Here is a 20,023-nt window from a genome sequence, read left to right as displayed (position 1 = left end):
GTCCTGAAAAAGTGGCGGTGGACTTCCGGGTGCGGCGATGACCAGCTGAGTAGCACGTTTCGGCAGCTCCCTGTGAAACGGACTTTTGGGCTCTTGATAGGAGCCCCAACGGCAATTTTAACGGCTGAAAACACCGTGCGGTAAACCAGAAGGGTGTTCCCCCTGGACACGGATGGAAAAAGGAGAGGAAAGTGGCCGGATTGCAGCGGATCCTTTGGAACAACGGCAAGGAAGGCAAGCAGAAACCAAGATGGCGTCGGAAGGTGGCAGTTTCATATGGGGCCCTGAACAACAAGAGTTTTTGAAACGCTGCGTGGAGGAGATAAAAAAGGAAATGAAGAAAGAGTTGTTGGCCCCGATATTACAGGCGATTGAAGGGCTGAAAGAGGAACAAAAGACCCAGGAGCAGGAGCTTCGGGTCGTGAAGGCGAAAGCAGCAGAGAATGAAAACGACATACAGGGCCTGGTGGTGAAGTCGGAGATACAGGAGGCACACCAGAAACGATCTGTGGAGAGGTTGGAGGCACTGGAAAATAACGCAAGGAGGAACAACTTGAGGATTCTTGGCCTTCCTGAAGGTGTGGAGGGGGCGGACGTCGGGGCATATGTGAGCACGATGCTGCACTCGTTAATGGGAGTGGAGGCCCCGACGGGTCCGTTGGAGGTGGAGGGAGCATACCGAGTTATGGTGCGAGGACCGAGAGCAGGAGAAGCTCCCAAAGCCATAGTGGTGAGATTTCTCCGTTTTAAGGATAGAGAAATGGTCCTTAGATGGGCGAAGAAAACTCGGTGTAGTAAATGGGAGAACGCGGTGATCCGCGTCTATCAAGATTGGAGTGCGGAGGTGGCGAGAAGGAGGGCGAGCTTTAATCGGGCCAAAGCGGTACTTCACAAAAAAAAGATAAAGTTTGGAATGCTGCAACCGGCAAGACTGTGGGTCACATATCAAGGGAGGCACCACTACTTTGAGACGGCGGATGAAGCGTGGACTTTTATTGTAGAAGAAAAATTGGAATGATTGGACTACGAAAATGAACGTTTGGACAAAGTGGTGGGACGAGTGGGGGGGGGGGGGGGGGGGGGGCGAAGAGGGATTGTATGATTAATCCTGCGGTATGGTAACTTTTCTTTCTCCCACAGGTGGTGATGGGGGGAGGTGGGGAGGGAGAGGAGATGGGGCGTTGGCCATGGGAGGCGGGGCCGAGGGAGAGGCGCGGGCTTGGTTCCCGCGCTATGATAATTATGGCGGGAATAGAGAAGCAGGAAGGAGGGGGCGCCGCACGGGGCGAGCCGTGATCACGGGGGGAAGCCGAGGTCAGCCAGAGTTTGCTGACTTCTGGGAGCAACATGGGGGGAGTAATTACGCTAGCGGGGGGTCTAGCGGGGGGGGGCGGGGGAGGGGGGAATTACTGGGTTGCTGCTGCTGGGGAAAGGGGGGAGTGGGTGCGGGAAAGGATGGGCGGGGGGGCACCGTCTGGGAGAAATACAGCCGCGTGGGAACTGGGCGAGAAGCTGGAAAAAGATGATGGCTAACCGGCAAGGGGGGGGGGGTGGGAAGCCCCCCAACTCGGCTGATCACGTGGAACGTGAGGGGGCTTAACGGGCCGATAAAGAGGGCACGAGTACTCGCACACCTTAAGAAACTTAAAGCAGATGTGGTCATGTTACAGGAAACGCACCTGAAACTGATAGATCAGGTTAGGTTGCGCAAAGGATGGGTAGGGCAGGTGTTCCATTCGGGGCTGGATGCGAAAAACAGGGGGGTGGCTATATTAGTGGGTAAGCGGGTAATGTTCGAGGCAAAGACTATAGTGGCGGATAACGGGGGCAGATACGTGATGGTGAGTGGCAAATTACAGGGAGAGATGGTGGTGTTGGTAAACGTGTATGCCCCGAATTGGGACGATGCCAATTTTATGAGGCGAATGCTAGGACGCATCCCAGACCTAGAGACCGGAAAGCTGATAATGGGGGGAGACTTTAACACGGTGTTGGAACCAAGGCTGGATAGGTCGAAGTCCAGGACTGGTAGGAGGCCGGCAGCAGCCAAGGTGCTTAAGGATTTTATGGAGCAGATGGGAGGGGTGGACCCGTGGAGATTCAGTAGACCTAGGAGTAAGGAGTTCTCATTTTTCTCCTATGTCCATAAAGTCTATTCACGCATAGACTTTTTTGTGTTGGGTAGGGCATTGATCCCGAGGGTGAGGGGAACGGAATATACGGCTATAGCCATTTCGGATCATGCCCCACACTGGGTAGACTTGGAGATAGGGGAGGAAACAAGAGGGCGTCCACCCTGGAGAATGGATATGGAACTAATGGCGGATGAGGGGGTGTGCTTAAGGGTGAGGGGATGCATTGAAAAGTACTTGGAACTCAATGACAATGGGGAGGTTCAGGTGGGAGTGGTCTGGGAGGCGTTGAAGGCGGTGGTTAGGGGGGAGCTGATATCAATAAGGACACATAAAGGGAAGCAGGAGAGTAAGGAACGGGAGCGGTTGTTGCAAGAACTTTTGAGGGTGGACAGACAGTATGCGGAAGCACCGGAGGAGGGACTGTATAGGGAAAGGCAAAGGCTGCATGTGGAATTTGACTTGCTGACCACAGGCACTGCAGAGGCACAATGGAGGAAGGCGCAGGGTGTACAGTATGAATATGGAGAGAAGGCGAGCAGATTGCTGGCACACCAATTGAGGAAAAGGGGAGCAGCGAGGGAAATAGGGGGGGTGAGAGACGAAGATGGAGAGACGGAGCGGGGAGCGGAGAGAGTGAATGAAGTGTTTAAGACATTTTATAAAAAATTGTATGAAGCTCAACCCCCGGATGGGAGGGAGAGAATGATGGAGTTTTTGGATCGGCTGGAAATTCCCAAGGTGGAAGAGCAGGAAAGGATGGGACTGGGAGCACAGATCACGGTAGAAGAAGTGGTGAAAGGAATTAGGAACATGCAGACGGGAAAGGCCCCGGGACCGGACGGATTCCCAGTTGAATTTTACAGAAAATATTTGGACTTGCTCGCCCCGCTACTGACGAGGACCTTCAACGAGGCAAAGGAAAGGGGACAACTGCCCCCGACTATGTCAGAAGCAACGATATCGCTTCTTTTAAAGAAGGAAAAGGATCCGCTACAATGCGGGTCCTACAGACCAATCTCCCTCCTCAATGTAGATGCCAAGGTCTTGGCCAAGGTAATGGCAATGAGAATAGAGGAATGTGTCCCGGGGGTGGTTCATGAGGACCAAACTGGGTTTGTGAAGGGGAGACAGCTGAACACGAACATACGGAGGTTGTTAGGGGTAATGATGATGGCCCCACCAGAGGGTGAAACAGAGATAGTAGTGGCGATGGATGCCGAGAAAGCATTTGATAGAGTGGAGTGGGATTATCTGTGGGAGGTGTTGAGGAGATTTGGGTTCGGAGAGGGGTATGTTAGATGGGTGCAGCTGTTGTATAGGGCCCCAGTGGCGAGTGTGGTCACGAATGGACGGGGATCGGCATATTTTCAGCTCCATAGAGGGACAAGGCAGGGATGTCCTCTGTCCCCATTACTGTTTGCACTGGCGATTGAGCCCCTGGCGATAGCGCTGAGAGGTTCCAAGAGATGGAGGGGAATACTTAGGGGAGGAGAAGAACACCGGGTATCTTTATATGCGGATGATCTGCTACTATATGTGGCGGATCCAGCGGAGGGGATGCCAGAAATAATGCGGATACTTGGGGAGTTTGGGGATTTTTCAGGGTATAAATTGAACATGGGAAAGAGTGAGCTGTTTGTGGTGCATCCAGGGGAGCAGAGTAGAGAAATAGAAGACCTACCGTTGAGGAAGGTAACAAGAGACTTTCGTTACCTGGGGATCCAGATAGCTAAGAATTGGGGCACATTGCACAGGCTAAATTTGACGCGGTTGGTGGAACAGATGGAGGAAGATTTCAAGAGATGGGATATGGTAGCATTGTCAATGGCAGGGAGGGTGCAGGCAGTTAAGATGGTGGTCCTCCCGAGATTCCTTTTTGTGTTTCAGTGTCTCCCGGTGGTGATCACGAAGGCTTTTTTCAAAAGGATAGAAAAGAGTATCATGGGTTTTGTTTGGGCCGGGAAGACTCCGAGAGTGAGGAAGGGATTCTTACAGCGTAGTAGGGATAGGGGGGGGCTGGCGCTACCGAGCCTAAGTGAGTATTATTGGGCCGCTAATATTTCAATGGTGAGTAAGTGGATGGGAGAGGAGGAAGGAGCGGCGTGGAAGAGATTAGAGAGGGCGTCCTGTAGGGGGACCAGCCTGCAGGCTATGGTGACAGCCCCATTGCCGTTCTCACCAAGGAACTATACCACGAGTCCGGTGGTGGTAGCTACACTGAAGATTTGGGGACAGTGGAGACGACATAGGGGAAAGACCGGAGCACTGGGGGGGGTCCCCGATAAGAAACAACCATAGGTTTGCCCCGGGGGGAATGGATGGGGGATATGGAATGTGGCAAAGAGCAGGTATAACGCAATTGAAAGATCTATTTGTGGATGGGAAGTTTGCGAGTCTGGGAGCGCTGACCGAGAAATATGGGTTGCCCCAAGGGAATGCATTCAGGTACATGCAATTGAGGGCTTTTGCGAGGCAACAGGTGAGGGAATTCCCGCAGCTCCCGACACAAGAGGTGCAGGACAGAGTCATCTCAAAGAAATGGGTGGGGGACGGTAAGGTGTCGGATATATATAGGGAAATGAGAGACGAAGGGGAGACTATGATGGACGAACTAAAAGGGAAATGGGAAGAAGAGCTAGGGGAGGAGATTGAGGAGGGGATGTGGGCAGATGCCCTAAACAGGGTAAACTCGTCGTCCTCGTGCGCCAGGCTAAGCCTGATTCAGTTTAAGGTATTACACAGGGCACATATGACTGGAACACGGCTCAGTAAATTTTTTGGGGTGGAGGATAGGTGTGCGAGGTGCTCGAGAAGCCCAGCGAATCATACCCATATGTTTTGGTCATGCCCGGCACTACAGGGGTTTTGGATGGGGGTGACAAAGGTGCTTTCGAAAATAGTAGGAGTCCGGGTCGAACCAAGCTGGGGGTTGGCTATATTTGGGGTTGCACAAGAGCCGGGAGTGCAGGAGGCGAAAGAGGCCGATGTTTTGGCCTTTGCGTCCCTAGTAGCCCGGCGCAGAATATTGCTAATGTGGAAAGAAGCCAAGCCCCCGGGGGTGGAGACCTGAATAAATGATATGGCGGGGTTCATAAAGTTAGAGCGGATTAAGTTCGTCCTAAGGGGGGTCGGCTCAAGGGTTTACTAGGCGGGTGGCAACCGTTCGTCGAATATCTTGCGGAAAGATAGATAGGGGAGAACAAAGAAGGCAGCAGCAGCGGCCCAGGACTTGGGGGGGGGGGGGGGGGGGGGGGGGGAGGGATGGGGGGGGGGGGGGATGGGGGGGGGGGGGGGGTGGCCTGAGACAAGGCAGTTGCCAAAATAGGGCTAGTTTTTATTTTTTGTTATTTAATATTTATTTATTTGTTGTTGTTTTTGTTTAAATTTAAAAAAGGTCATTATTATCTGTATTGTTACAATGTTGTGTAAAGGATGCACAATGTACTGTGTTGGTTGACCAAAAATTTTCAATAAAATATTATTTAAAAAAAAAAAAAAGTGGCGGTGGTCTGCCTCCTTAACCCTCTTGGTGGCTAATACAACTGAATGGTTTTCTGGAAGTACATACCCGTGTGGGGTTGGCGTCATGTATGAGTTAGCTACTAAAGCAGCCAAGTTTTGTCCCCTAAAACTCCACTTTGGCTTTTTAACAACCTACCACCATCACACAGTGGATATCAGCTTTGTATTAACAGATTTTTTTTTGTCCCTTATAAACCTAATTCAAAGTCTCAAGCTGCCACAGGACTTAAAGTCAACCTCTCTGGATCAGTAGGCCAGTAACATAACCATTACACTACTGTACCCCGCCACAGCCTGCTGTGGCTTGCGCCACTCCAGAGCTACCGCCTCTACTCACAGCTTCCTGCTTATTCCTTCCAACATATATCACGTCTGATTTTCAAATGCAAATTTCGCTCTCTCTTAAAATGAAATTGATCCTGCGTCGACAGCAACGTCATATTCCTTCCAGCCTGCCCCTGATCTTATCTCTTTTTGCTGTTTCTGAATTGATCTCCATATTTCAATGTACTCCACTTCTTCTTGCTGTGTGCAAAACAGCTTGAACTTTCAGGTCCTATTTGCATTTTTGGGTGCTTTCCAAATCAAGCTTTGATTTCACTTTGAACGTCAAAAATGTAAGATGTTTTTAAAAAATACTTTTCAAGATCCCCCCCCACCCCCAACCACCCAGTGATAAACCCAGTTTCGCCAGAGCAAGCATTCATCCGAAATAAAAACGGAAAGTTCTAAAAACTCAGCAGGCCTGGCGGCATCTGTGAAGAGAGAAACAAGAGTTAACGTTTCGAGACCGACTTGACTCTTCCTCAGCTGCAGTAGCTGCCAGCTGTCCTTTGGCACCTTACCCCACTCTTCATGTGTGAGCCTGCATTTGAGAGTGTTGGCAAGCTACGAGATATTACAGCCCGGCCCAGCTAGATCTTATCGCGCAGGCAGCATGTACTTTCCAGCAAGGTTTTTTAAAAAATATATTTTATTCAAGATTTTTTGGCCAAACATAACAGTACGTAGTGTTTCTTTTAAACAACAATAAAGCAATATAAATAACAGTGGCCAGTTTTAAACAAATAAATAAATAATATATGAACAGAAACAAAAACCAAACTAAATGGCAACTGCCTGGTCAAAAATAAATACTCTCCAAAGATACAATCCAACAGTCCAATATACATTACCTAAAACAAGTGCCTATACATATACAATAACATCCCTGAGAGTCCGTCCGATTTCTCCCCCCCCCCCCCCCCCCCCCCCTCCCCCTGGGTTGCTGCTGTTGTCTTCTTCTTTTCCATTCCCTCTATCTTTCTGTGAGATAGTCGACGAACGGTTGCCACCGCCTGGTGAACCCTTGAGCCGAACCCCTTAGTACGAACTTAATCCGTTCTAACTTTATAAACCCTGCCATGTCGTTTATCCAGGTCTCCACACCCGGGGGTTTGGCTTCCTTCCACATTAACAATATCCTGCGCCGGGCTACTAGGGACGCAAAGGCCAAAACATCAGCCTCTCTCACCTCCTGCACTCCCGGCTCTTCTGCAACCCCAAATATAGCCAACCCCCAGCTTGGTTCGACCTGGACCCCCACCACCTTCGAAAGCACCTTTGCCACCCCCACCCAAAACCCCTGTAGTGCCGGGCAGGACCAGAACATGTGGGTGTGATTTGCTGGGCTTCTCGAGCATCTCACACACCTATCCTCTACCCCAAAAAATTTACTGAGCTGTGCTCCAGTCATATGCGCCCTGTGTAACACCTTAAATTGTATCAGGCTTAGCCTGGCACACGAGGACGATGAGTTTACCCTACGTAGGGCATCAGCCCACAGCCCCTCCTCAATCTCCTCCCCCAGCTCTTCTTCCCATTTCCCTTTCAGCTCATCTACCATGATCTCCCCCTCGTCCCTCATTTCCCTATATATGTCCGACACCTTACCATCCCCCACCCATGTCTCTGAGATCACTCTATCCTGCACCTCCTGCGTCGGGAGCTGCGGGAATTCCCTCACCTGTTGCCTCACAAAAGCCCTCAGTTGCATATACCGAAATGCATTCCCTTGGGGCAACCCATATTTTTTCGTCAGCGCTCCCAGACTCGCAAACGTCCCATCTACGAACAGATCTCTCAATTGTGCTACCCCTGCTCTTTGCCATGCTCCAAATCCCCCATCCATTCTCCCCGGAACAAACCTATGGTTATTTCTTATCGGGGACCGCACCGAGGCTCCCGTCTTTCCCCTATGCCGTCTCCACTGCCCCCAAATTTTCAATGTAGCCACCACCACCGGGCTTGTGGTGTATTTCTTCGGTGAGAACGACAACGGTGCCGTCACCATAGCTTGTAGGCTAGTCCCACTGCAGGACGCCCTCTCCAATCTCTTCCACGCCGCTCCCTCCTCTTCTCCCATCCACTTACACACCATTGAAATATTGGCGGCCCAGTAGTACTCACTTAGGCTTGGTAGTGCCAGCCCCCCACTGTCCCTACTACGCTGCAAAAATCCCCTCCTTACTCTCGGGGTCTTCCCGGCCCACACAAAACTCATAATACTCTTCTCGATTCTTTTGAAAAAAGCCTTCGTGACCACCACCGGGAGGCACTGAAACACAAAAAGGAATCTCGGGAGGACCACCATTTTAACCGCCTGCACCCTCCCTGCCAGTGACAGGGACACCATGTCCCATCTCTTAAAGTCCTCCTCCATCTGTTCCACCAACCGCGTTAAATTAAGCCTATGTAATGTACCCCAATTCTTGGCTATCTGGATCCCCAAGTACCGAAAGTCCCTTGTTACCTTCCTCAACGGTAAATCCTCTATTTCTCTGCTCTGCTCCCCTGGATGCACCACAAACAACTCACTTTTCCCCATGTTCAATTTATACCCTGAAAAATCCCCAAACTCCCCAAGTATCCGCATTATCTCTGGCATCCCCTCTGCCGGATCCGCCACATATAGCAACAAATCATCCGCATACAGAGATACCTGGTGTTCTTCTCCTCCCCTGAGTACTCCCCTCCACTTCCTGGAACCCCTCAATGCTATGGCCAGGCGCTCAATCGCCAGTGCAAACAATAACGGGGACAGAGGACATCCCTGCCTCGTCCCTCTATGGAGCCGAAAATAATCAGACCCCCGTCCATTCGTGACCACGCTCGCCATCGGGGCCCTATACAGCAACTGTACCCATCTGATATACCCATCTCCAAAGCCAAATCTCTTCAGCACCTCCCACAAATAATCCCACTCCACTCTATCAAATGCTTTCTCGGCATCCATCGCCACCACTATCTCCGCTTCCCCCTCTGGTGGGGGCATCATCATTACCCCTAGCAGCCTCCGTATATTTGTATTCAGCTGTCTCCCCTTCACAAACCCAGTTTGGTCCTCATGAACCACCCCCGGGACACAATCCTCTATCCTCGTTGCCATTACCTTGGCCAGAATCTTAGCGTCCACATTCAGGAGGGAAATAGGCCTCTCGGACCCGCATTGCAGCGGGTCTTTTTCCTTCTTTAGGAGGAGCGATATCGTTGCCTCTGACATAGTCGGGGGCAGCTGCCCCCTTTCCCTCGCCTCATTAAAGGTTCTCATCAGTAGCGGGGCCAGCAAGTCCATATATTTCCTATAGAATTCAACTGGGAATCCGTCTGGTCCCGGGGCCTTCCCCGCCTGCATGCTCCCAATCCCTTTCACTACTTCCTCCATCTCAATCTGTGCTCCCAGTCCCGCCCTCTCCTGCTCCTCCACCTTAGGAAATTCCAGCTGATCCAGAAAGCACATCATTCTCTCCTTCCCATCCGGGGGCTGAGCTTCATATAATCTTTCATAAAATGCCTTGAACACTCCATTCACTCTCTCCGCTCCCCGCTCCATCTCTCCCTCCTCATCTCTCACCCCCCCTATCTCCCTCGCTGCTCCCCTTTTCCTCAGTTGGTGGGCCAGCAACCTGCTCACCTTCTCCCCATATTCGTACTGTACACCCTGTGCCTTCCTCCATTGTGCCTCTGCATTACCCGTAGTCAACAAGTCAAATTCTACGTGTAGCCTTTGCCTTTCCCTGTACAGTCCCTCCTCCGGTGCCTCCGCATGTTGTCTGTCCACCCTCAGAAGTTCTTTCAACAACCGCTCCCTTTCCCTACCCTCCTGCTTTCCTTTATGTGCCCTAATAGATATCAGCTCCCCTCTAACCACTGCCTTCAGCGCCTCCCAGACCACTCCCACCTGAACCTCCCCATTATCATTGAGTTCCAAGTACCTTTCAATACACCCCCTCACCGTTAAACACACCCCCTCATCTGCCAATAAGCCCATGTCCATTCTCCAGGGTGGACGCTGTTCTTTTTCCTCCCCTATCTCCAGGTCCACCCAATGTGGAGCGTGATCCGAAATAGCTATAGCCATGTACTCCGTCCCTGTCACCTTCGGGATCAGTGCCCTTCCCAAAACAAAAAAGTCTATCCGTGAATAAACTTTGTGGACATAGGAGAAAAACGAAAACTTCTTACTCCTAGGTCTACTAAATCTCCAGGGGTCTACTCCTCCCATCTGCTCCATAAAGTCCTTAAGCACCCTAGCTGCAGCCGGCCTCCTTCCGGTCCTGGACCTCGATCTGTTCAGCCCTGGGTCCAGCACCGTATTAAAATCTCCACCTATTACCAACTTCCCCACCTCTAGGTCCGGGATACGTCCTAACATACGCCTCATAAAGTTGGCATCATCCCAGTTCGGGGCATATACGTTCACTAAGACCACCGCCTCCCCTTGCAATTTGCCACTCACCATCACATATCTGCCCCCACTATCCGCCACTATGGTCTTTGCCTCAAACATTACCCGCTTCCCCACTAGTATAGCCACCCCCCTGTTTTTTGTGTCTAGCCCCGAATGAAACACCTGCCCCACCCATCCTTTGCGTAGTCTGACCTGGTCTATCAGTTTCAGATGTGTCTCCTGCAGCATAACCACATCTGCCTTAAGTTTCTTTAGGTGTGCGAGTACCCGTGCCCTCTTTATCGGCCCGTTCAGCCCTCTCACGTTCCACGTGATCAGCCGGGTTGGGGGGCTCTTTACCCCCCCCCTTGTCGACTAGCTATCTCCTTTGTCAATCCAGCTCCTCACCCGGTTCCCACGTAGCCGTATCTCCCCCCAACGGCGCCCTCCCGCCCCGACCACCCCACCCCATACCAGCTCCCCCTTCTCCCCAGCAGCAGCAACCCAGTTAACACCCCCCCCCGCTAGATCCCTCACTAGCGTAATTGCACCCCCCATGTTGCTCCCAGAAGTCAGCAAACTCTGGCCGACCTCGGCTTCCCCCCGTGACCTCGGCTCCCACTGTGCGAGGCCCCCTCCTTCCTGCTTCCCTGTTCCCGCCATGATTACCATAGCGCGGGAACAAAGCCCGCGCTTCTCATTTGGCCCCGCCCCCAATGGCCGGCGCCCCCAACTCCTCATCCTCCCTCCCCCCCTCCCCCACGACATGGGGAAGAGAGAAAAGTTACAGGGTCGCAGGATTAACAACTTGGGAAATCATCTCTTCCCCCTTTTCCCCCTCTTCACCCCACATACTCGCCCCACCACTTTGTCCCAAACGTTCTTTTTCTAGCCCGCTTATTCCAGTTTCTCCTCGACAATAAATGTCCACGCCTCTTCTGCCGTTTCAAAGTAGTGGTGTTTCCCTTGATGTGTGACCCACAGTCTTGCCGGCTGCAGCACTCCAAATTTAACCTTCCTTTTGTGCAGCACCGCCTTGGCCCGATTAAAGCTTGCCCTCCTTCTCGCCACCTCCGCACTCCAATCTTGATATACGCGGATCACCGCGTTCTCCCACCTACTGCTCCGGGTTTTCTTTGCCCACCTGAGGACCATCTCTCTGTCCTTATATCGGAGAAATCTCACCACTATGGCTCGAGGAATTTCTCCAGCCCTCGGTCTTCGCGCCATAACTCGATAGGCTCCCTCCACCTCCAACGGGCCCGTCGGGGCCTCCGATCCCATTAACGAGTGCAGCATCGTGCTCACATATGCCCCGACGTCCGCCCCTTCTGCACCTTCGAGAAGACCAAGAATCCTTAAATTCTTCCTTCTCGCATTATTCTCCAGCACCTCCAGCCTTTCCACACACCTTTTGTGTTGTGCCTCGTGCATCTCTGTCTTCACCACCAGGCCCTGTATGTCGTCCTCATTCTCAGCAGCCTTTGCCTTCACGACCCGAAGCTCCTGGGTCTTTTGCTCCTCCTTTAGCCCTTCAATCGCCTGTAATATCGGGGCCAACAGCTCCTTCTTCATCTCCTTTTTAAGTTCTTCCACGCAACGCCGCAGGAACTCTTGTTGGTCAGGGCCCCATATTAAACTGCCTCCTTCCGACACCATCTTGCTTTGTGCCTGCCTTCCTGGCCGCTGCTCTAGAGGATCCACCGCAATCCGGCCACTTTCCTCTCCTTTTTCCATCCGTGTCCAGGGGGGATTCCCTTCTGGTTTACCGCCCAGTGTTTTTAGCCGTTAAAATTGCCGTTGGGGCTCCTATTAAGAGAGCCTTTCCACCGGGAGCTGCCGAAACGTGCGACTTAGCTGGTCATCGCCACACCCGGAAGTCTCCAGCAAGGTTTTGATCAGGCCGGATCAGCTGATTTAATTTTTCTTCACCACATCCTATCCCTTGGCCCATGAGCACTGAGGCTGATTGTAACAGCCGAATCCATGTCCAGGTTCAGGTCAGTTGGCTCCACATCGACATTTGCCCACTGGCTCATCAGGAGGAGCTGCCCCTGCATTTTGTCAAACATCAAATTTGTGTTTACCGTAAAGCCCAGTAGTCCATGACTCGGAAGAAAATTTATTCTTCACAAGCTGGAGAATCACCGTAAAATTAGACCAGGGGGAGGCGATGTCGATAAGCAAAGGTCTGTGGAAAATCTGGAACTCAATTCTCCCCAAATGGCGATTGAGGTTTGTTGAGAATTTCAATAATGTGATCAATGGTGGTCGAACGGTGGTACAGGTTTGAGGGGCTGAATGGCCACCAGCTGAACCTGTGTGTGCGGTGATGGCCAAAGTAACAGGTGGTTCCTGGGCAATAGGGCAGCACAGTGGGCAGCACTGTTGCTTCACAGCGACTAGGGGACTTTTACAGTAACTTCATTGCAGTGTTAATGTCAGCCTACTTGTGACAATAAAGATTATTATTATTATCGGTACGGCGGGATCAGAGTGGCAAATCAGTGTGGGTCAAGTCTTATTGTCAAAGCCTAAGCTGCACTAAGTTTGAGTATTGTTATTTCCTCAGGCGGATGATTTTGTTCGTGCCAATGCCTGTAACAGACTGACTGGGATTGCTGAGCAGATTCAGTACCTCCAGGAGAAAGCGAGAAAGGTATGTGGTCTCCTCAGGTTCTGTATCATCTTCCCTCTCTGTCGTCTTCTTTGTTGACATCCTCCCCACTGCCCCAGGTCCTCAGCCTCACACTGAGGGTTGGCCTGGTTCCCAGGGTTCTTGGTGAGCCTTGCTCTGGCTGAAACTGAGGCGAAAATTGTGAAAGAATTCTGATTTGGCACAGCTGCTGCCACTCCGAATTCACTTTGTTTACATTGCCGGAGGGGACTGGGGTCATTTGGATTGCAGGAATCACAGCTGTAACTTTAATTTTCTGGTTTTGTGTTGCCCACCCCAGTGCTGGTGTGTTTGATTGTAGCTCAGGTTCAGCAATGGTTGGGCCATGGGGACAGGGAGGGAACAGCTCCCAATCAAAATGATGGTATTCGACCTCCAGACTCATTAATGGCATCAGTAATGTTTGTCTCTGGTGTTCTTCCACCATTGGCCATGGTGCCGTCAGTCATCTAGGATCTAAACTCTGAAAGTTTCCTCCCTGAGTGGACAGCACGGTGGCACAATGGTTAGCACTGCTGCTTCACAGCACCAGGAACCCAGGTTCTATTCTGGCCTTGGGCGACTGACTGTGTGGAGTTTGCACGTTCTCCACGTGTCTGTGTGGGTTTCCTCCAGTGCTCGAGTTTCTTTTCACCGTCCAAAGATGTATGGGTCAGGTGGAATGGCCATGCTAAATTGCCCCTTAGTGTCCATAGATGTGCAAGTTAGGTGGGGTTACAAGATAGGGCGGGAATGTGGGCCGAGGTAGAGTGCTCTTTCAGAGGGTTGGTGCAGACACGATGGGTCAAATGGTTTTGTTCTGCAGATAGGGATTCTATGGATACTGGTATGGAAGCCTCTTCACCTCTCCATCTGTCCCCTGCCTTCAGATTCCATGTAAAACCTATCTCTTGTGATCCTAATGCCTTCTTTATTGAAGCTTACTTACTGCATCTGTACAGGACCTTGGTGAGATCACACCTGGAATATTGTGTGCAGTGTTGGTCTCCTTACCTAAGAAAGGATATACTTGCTATAGAGGGAGTGCAACGAATGTTCACCAGACTGATTCCTGGGATGACAGGATTGTCGTATGTGGAGAGATTAGGTCGACTGGGCCTGTATGTATAAAGTTCTGACAGGGCTGGACAGACTGGATGCAGGGATGCTGTGTCCTCTGGCTGGGAGGGTCTAGAACAAGGGGTCACAGTCTCAGGATATGGGGCAGGCCATTTAGGACTGAGATGAGAAGTTTCTTCAGTCAGAAAATGGTGAACGTGTGGAATTCTTTACCACAGAAAGCTGTGGAGGCCAAATCGCTGAATACATTTATGAAGGAAGCAGTTAGATTTCTATCTCTATAGGTGTCAACAGGCATGGGGAGAGCACGGGAATATGCTGTTGAGATAGAGGATCAGCCATGTTCATATTGAAGGGTGGAGCAGGCTCAAAGGGCCAAATGATCTACTCTTGCTCCTATTTTGAAGTTTCTATGTTCTGTGTGAATGTTTACCTGCTTTGCAATGCTGTAAAGTGTCTTGGGACATTTAATTGCATTGAAGGCATTAAGTAAATGCAAGCTGTTGTTCTGTCCCCAGAGTCACCCGTGGAGACCTAGTTGTGTTGAATGTTGCTGTTGGTCTTTAATTGCTGGATGAGCTGCTGATTTCTGCATTATAAGTCATAGAATATCAGGCTTGCCAAAGTCTTACTCAAACTGCTTTCTTTGTGTATGTTAAAATGGCCTAATGTCTGTAAGCCTTAAACAACTATTTCCTCCACAACTGTGATGGCATTGTGTATCTACAGGAGGGGTTCTCAACCCTGTTGCTTCTCCTGTATGATAAAAATGGACCCCCAAAACGGAATGCAATTATTATGCAGTTCAGCATACGTATTGATTATTTGGGTGAGGTGCTCTGGCCTCTCCTCCCATGTTTCTTGGCAGCGGAAGGCGGTCTGCCAGTGGCCAGATCCTCTGGTCTCGCCAATGTTGATGGGATTCCACCCCACCCTGCCGGGAAACCCGTAGCGGGGTGCGCCACCTGTGGGATTGGAAGATCCCGCCCATAATTTTTGTTGGACTTACTTAACGTGAAACTTGCCGCTGCTTTCTGTTACATGGTAAAAGTCAGTCGCAAGGTCACACAGGGCAAGATCCCATAATAGAATATCAGATGGGTCATAATGCACTATGTGGAGCTAAGTTCCAGGGTCACTTCTTAATGCAAATGGCGTACTTCATATCTTTAAAAAGTGGCTTTTACGGCTGTCCGTACCTCATGTGAGTGATACCATGTGGATTCTACTACCCCACCCCTCCCCCTGAGAACCATGAGCTCCTAGGGCAGTGGCAATGAGAATGGGCAGTCCATTCTGCCACCCATGCCACATGTGGCTCCGTAAAATGCCGCCAGGAGAAACCCAGTGCTCAGCTGCCAGAAAGAGCAAAAGGTGAAGTCAACTGAATACTTCCCGATGCTCTTTGCTTAATTTCTTTGGCCTATTTCCCCAGAAAAGAGACACCAAAATCCACTGGCCTGTTGCTCTGTTTACCCAGCGGCCATGAGAGTGTGGCTTGCCAGGGAAAGAACCCACTGTGAACGGCCACTATCAGATTTAAGGGAGGAGAGGGGCCGCATCTCTTCTCTCCACCATCAGCAGTGGCTGCAGTGTCACAGCTCTTTCTCCTTCCCTCTGTCTTTTTATGCTTTTCTCCATGCTGCGAGTGTGTGATTTCCTGAACCATGCTTCCAGTGCATGCTAGACGTATCACAGCTGAAGTTTTATTACATAATGAGATTGTGAAAAGTTTTTCTGCTTGAGAGATGCTGTTTTGCCAGGCCCGATGAAGCCTTCTTGCAGGACCACCTGTTGAGAATCCTTGATCTACAAGGTGCACAGCAGCATTTAATCAAGGCTTCCTTGGGTGCACTTCCCAAACTTGCATCATCGAGAACATGGGCGCCATTACACGAGCTGCTAAAGAAAAATCAAAGGTGCAATGGAGGGAGCCACAAGAAGAAGCTTTTCGCTTGGTGAAGCAAGCTTTGCAATCCCCGAACCTTTTAATTCACTTTGAACCTGGGAAACTGATTGTTCTCATGTGCTGCGTCTCCTTATGGGATAGGGAGTACAGGATGAGGGATGGTTCCGAGCACCACATCACCTTTGCTTCGAGGATCCTTTCAGAAGTGGAGCAAAACTATGCTCAAATCGAGAAAGAGGGTTCAGCAGTCACATATGGTGTGAAGAAATTCCACCAATATGCTTACAGATGGCGAATCATTATAATCACCGACCATAAGCCGCTATTGGGCCTTCTGAGAGAAGACAAACCAGTACCACCAATAGCCTCTGGACAGGTGCAGCATTGGGCTTTGCTGCTGGCAGCCTACAACTATGCCTTCCAGCACAGACTTGGCACTGCAGATACAATGAGCTGACTCCTCCTACTGAAAAACATTCTACGTACACCAGTACGCCGGGAGATCATATTGGCCTTGAATTTCTTGGACACATTGCCAGAGTTGGCTGGCCACGTTTGAAACTGGACCCAGTGGGATCCCATATTATTGAACTTAAAGCGGATGATACAGACCGGGTGGCACTATGAGAAATCTGACCACCTGATGCCCTATTTAACCTGTCAGGTTGAACTGACATGTGAGGATGGTGTGATCCTGTGGGGCTTGCGCGTTGGCATTCCACTATCAGCCAGGGGACCTCTCTTACAGGAACTGCACATTGCCCACCCAGGGAAAACACAAATGTTACATGTGGTGGTCAGCCATCGATAAAGCCATTGGAGAAATGGTACAGCAATGGCCAGTCTCCAAAACTGGGTGTGGCCAGGTCATCCATGGACTACTTGGGCCCTTTCTTGGGCAGGATATTTTTGGTTTTGGTGGATGCCCACTCCAAGTGGCTATCTATATAGGAAATGGAGACCATTACCTCAGCAAATACGGTGAACGCCTTATACTGGGTGTTTGCTATTCATGGACTGCCGGATCCATTGTATCTGACAACAGCACCCCTTTTACAGTGGACAAGTTCCAGGATTTTGTTCTAGCTAATGACATACGCCACACCAGGATGGCCTAGTTCCACCCTGCGTCCAATGGATTGGCTGAGAGAGCCATTCAGACCTTCAAAAAGACCACGAGGAAACAATCTGACAAACCACTGCATCATTGGCTTTCTTATTTTCTGTTATAGTACAACTCGACCCCTCACACCACCACAGGGTACACGCCTGACGAGTTGCTGATGGACTGCCACCTCAGAACTTGTTTGGATTTAGTGTTCCTTAACTTGGCAGGGAAGGTGGAGGAGGTCAGGCCTTCCAGAGAAGGCAGCGGGCTATGCAGAGGGGTGACAGATCATTCCAGGTGAGGGACACGGTCTTAGTTCGAAACTTCATCTCGAGCCCACTGTGGTTAGTCAGGCGGACTGTATCCCAGTCTGGGCCCGTGTCAGAGGTGGTGAATGTAAATGGAAGGACTATCAAAAAGCAAATTGGCCATTTGAGGAGTCGGGAGCAGGGATGACCCCCATTTCAGAATGGGCGGGTCCCACTGGTGTTGTCGACACTCCTGTGAATGTTCCTGAGCAGAGGGAGCTGAGAACTCCTGAGTTAACCCCACCAGCTGTACCATTGAAAGCCGGTGAGGCCAGTTCCCCTACCGAGGAGATGCTGCGTCCTGAACTATCGTCGGCCGCCGATAACACGACTACCTCAGAGGCTGTTAAACCTGTGGGAGGACTACGGAGGTCTGGGAGGTACTCGACGGTCCCCATACTGACTGACTCTTTGGTGAATATGCTCTCCCCTAAAGATTTTTGCCGTGTATATAGAGCCTGTACATAGTTTTGTGTAAAATGTAATGAGAGATTTAAGGGGATAGGGATCTGATAGCGTGGCCTCTTCAAAGGCCCAAAGGGGCGACCCTGGTAGACCACGTGACCGGCTCAGAACCAATCGCGCAGGAGAGTTCAAAATCCAGCCAATAACGAGTTAGTGCAGAGTCCGGTCAGTATGGAGCTTGGAGAAGTGTCTGTAAATATACCAGCCTTTGCCTTTTGTTAATAAGCAACTTTGTTATTACAGAAAGCCTGCAGAGTGTTTCTTGAGCCACCACAATCCCCTTTGTCAAATTTGAACCTATCAGATTCATTGACATCAACTTTTTTAAAAAATATATATTTATTAAAGTTTTTAACACAATTTTTCTCCCTTACAAACAATAACCCCCCCCCCCCCCCCCCAACCGTAACAAAAAAAAGAGAGAAATCGCGCGGAGCAAGATATATACATGGCAAAATAGTATATTTACATAGCTTTGTACACTGGCTCTCTCCAGTACGTGCCAGTTTCCCCGACTCTTCATGTTATCTCTTGCTCATCCACCCCCCCCCAGGCAGCTCCCCCGGATGTCCCCCCCTCCCCCCCCAGGTTGACGTTGATGCTGACCGACCTTCCTCTAACGCTCCGCGAGATAGTCTAGGAACGGTTGCCACCGCCTGTAGTACCCCTGCGCAGACCCTCTCAAGGCGAACTTGATCCTCTCCAACTTTATGAACCCAGCCATATCGTTTATCCAGGCCTCCACGCTGGGGGGCTTCGCCTCCTTCCACATTAGCAAGATCCTTCGCCGGGCTACTAGGGATGCAAAGGCCAGAATACCGGCCTCTTTCGCCTCCTGCACTCCCGGTTCGTCCACTACTCCGAATATTGCTAGTCCCCAGCTTGGCTTGACCCGGACTTTCACCACCTGAGATATTGCTTCCGCCACTCCTCTCCAGAACCCCTCCAGTGCCGGGCATGACCAAAACATATGGACATGGTTCGCTGGGCTCCCTGAGCACCTTCCACATCTGTCCTCTACCCCAAAGAACCTGCTCAACCTCGCCCCCGTCAAGTGAGCTCTGTGAACCACCTTAAATTGTATCAGGCTGAGCCTGGCACACGAGGAGGAGGAATTAACCCTACCCAGGGCATCAGCCCACAGACCTTCCTCGATCTCCTCCCCCAGCTCCTCCTCCCATTTACCCTTCAACTCTTCTACCAGCGCTTCCCCCTCTTCTTTCATCTCCTGGTGACACCTTGCCCTCCCCGACCCACGCACCCGAGATCACCCTGTCTTGAATTTCTTGTGCCGGGAGCAACGGGAATTCCCTCACCTGTCGCCTCACAAAAGCCCTCACCTGCATATATCTAAAGGCATTTCCCGGGGGTAACTCAAACTTCTCCTCCAGTGCCCCTAGGCTCGCAAACGTTCCGTCAATGAACAGGTCCCCCATTCTTCTGATCCTCGCCCGATGCCAGCTCTGGAACCCCCCGTCCATCTTCCCCGGGACAAACCGATGGTTACCCCTGATCGGGGACCACACCGATGCTCCCATTGCACCCCTGTGCCGTCTCCACTGGCCCCAGATCCTTAGCGTTGCCGCCACCACTGGGCTCGTGGTATACTTTGTCGGCGAGAGCGGCAGCGGTGCCGTCACCAACGCCCCCAGGCTCGTTCCTTTGCAGGACGCCATCTCCATCCTCTTCCATGCCGCCCCCTCTCCCTCCATAACCCACTTGCAGATCATCGACACATTTGCTGCCCAGTAGTAGCTCCCCAGGTTTGGCAGTGCCAACCCTCCTCGGTCCCTACTGCGTTCCAGGAACCCTCTCCTTACCCTCGGGGTCTTATTCGCCCACACAAACCCCACAATACTCCTGCCTACTCTCTTAAAAAAGGCCTTAGTGATCACGATGGGAAGGCACTGAAACACAAACAAAAACCTCAGAAGGACCACCATTTTGACCGATTGCACTCTATCCGCCAGCGAGAGCGGTAGCATGTCCCATCTTTTAAAATCCTCCTCCATTTGCTCCACCAACCTCGTCAGATTCAGTTTATGTAGGGCCCCCCCAACTCCTGGCTATCTGGATCCCCAGATACCGAAAGCTCCCCTCCGTCCTCCTCAGCGGTAGGTCCCCTATCCCTC

At 51.1% G+C, this 20,023-nt stretch overlaps 1 protein-coding gene across 2 annotated transcripts in view; it reads left to right on the top strand.

Annotated features, from left to right (window-relative positions):
* c16h1orf50 (chromosome 16 C1orf50 homolog) overlaps positions 1-20,023 on the top strand; it is a 56,348-nt gene that overhangs the window by 27,963 nt on the left and 8,362 nt on the right. For both annotated transcript variants that reach the window (XM_072478439.1, XM_072478438.1), the window contains one exon: positions 12,938-13,024. In XM_072478439.1, the coding sequence (XP_072334540.1) occupies positions 12,938-13,024 (87 nt within the window). The remainder of the gene's footprint in view (positions 1-12,937; positions 13,025-20,023) is intronic.

The sequence above is a fragment of the Scyliorhinus torazame genome, chromosome 16 (genome assembly GCF_047496885.1).
Source record: "Scyliorhinus torazame isolate Kashiwa2021f chromosome 16, sScyTor2.1, whole genome shotgun sequence".
In the NCBI taxonomy this organism is placed as follows: domain Eukaryota; kingdom Metazoa; phylum Chordata; class Chondrichthyes; order Carcharhiniformes; family Scyliorhinidae; genus Scyliorhinus; species Scyliorhinus torazame.
This window is presented reverse-complemented; position numbering and strand designations above follow the sequence as displayed.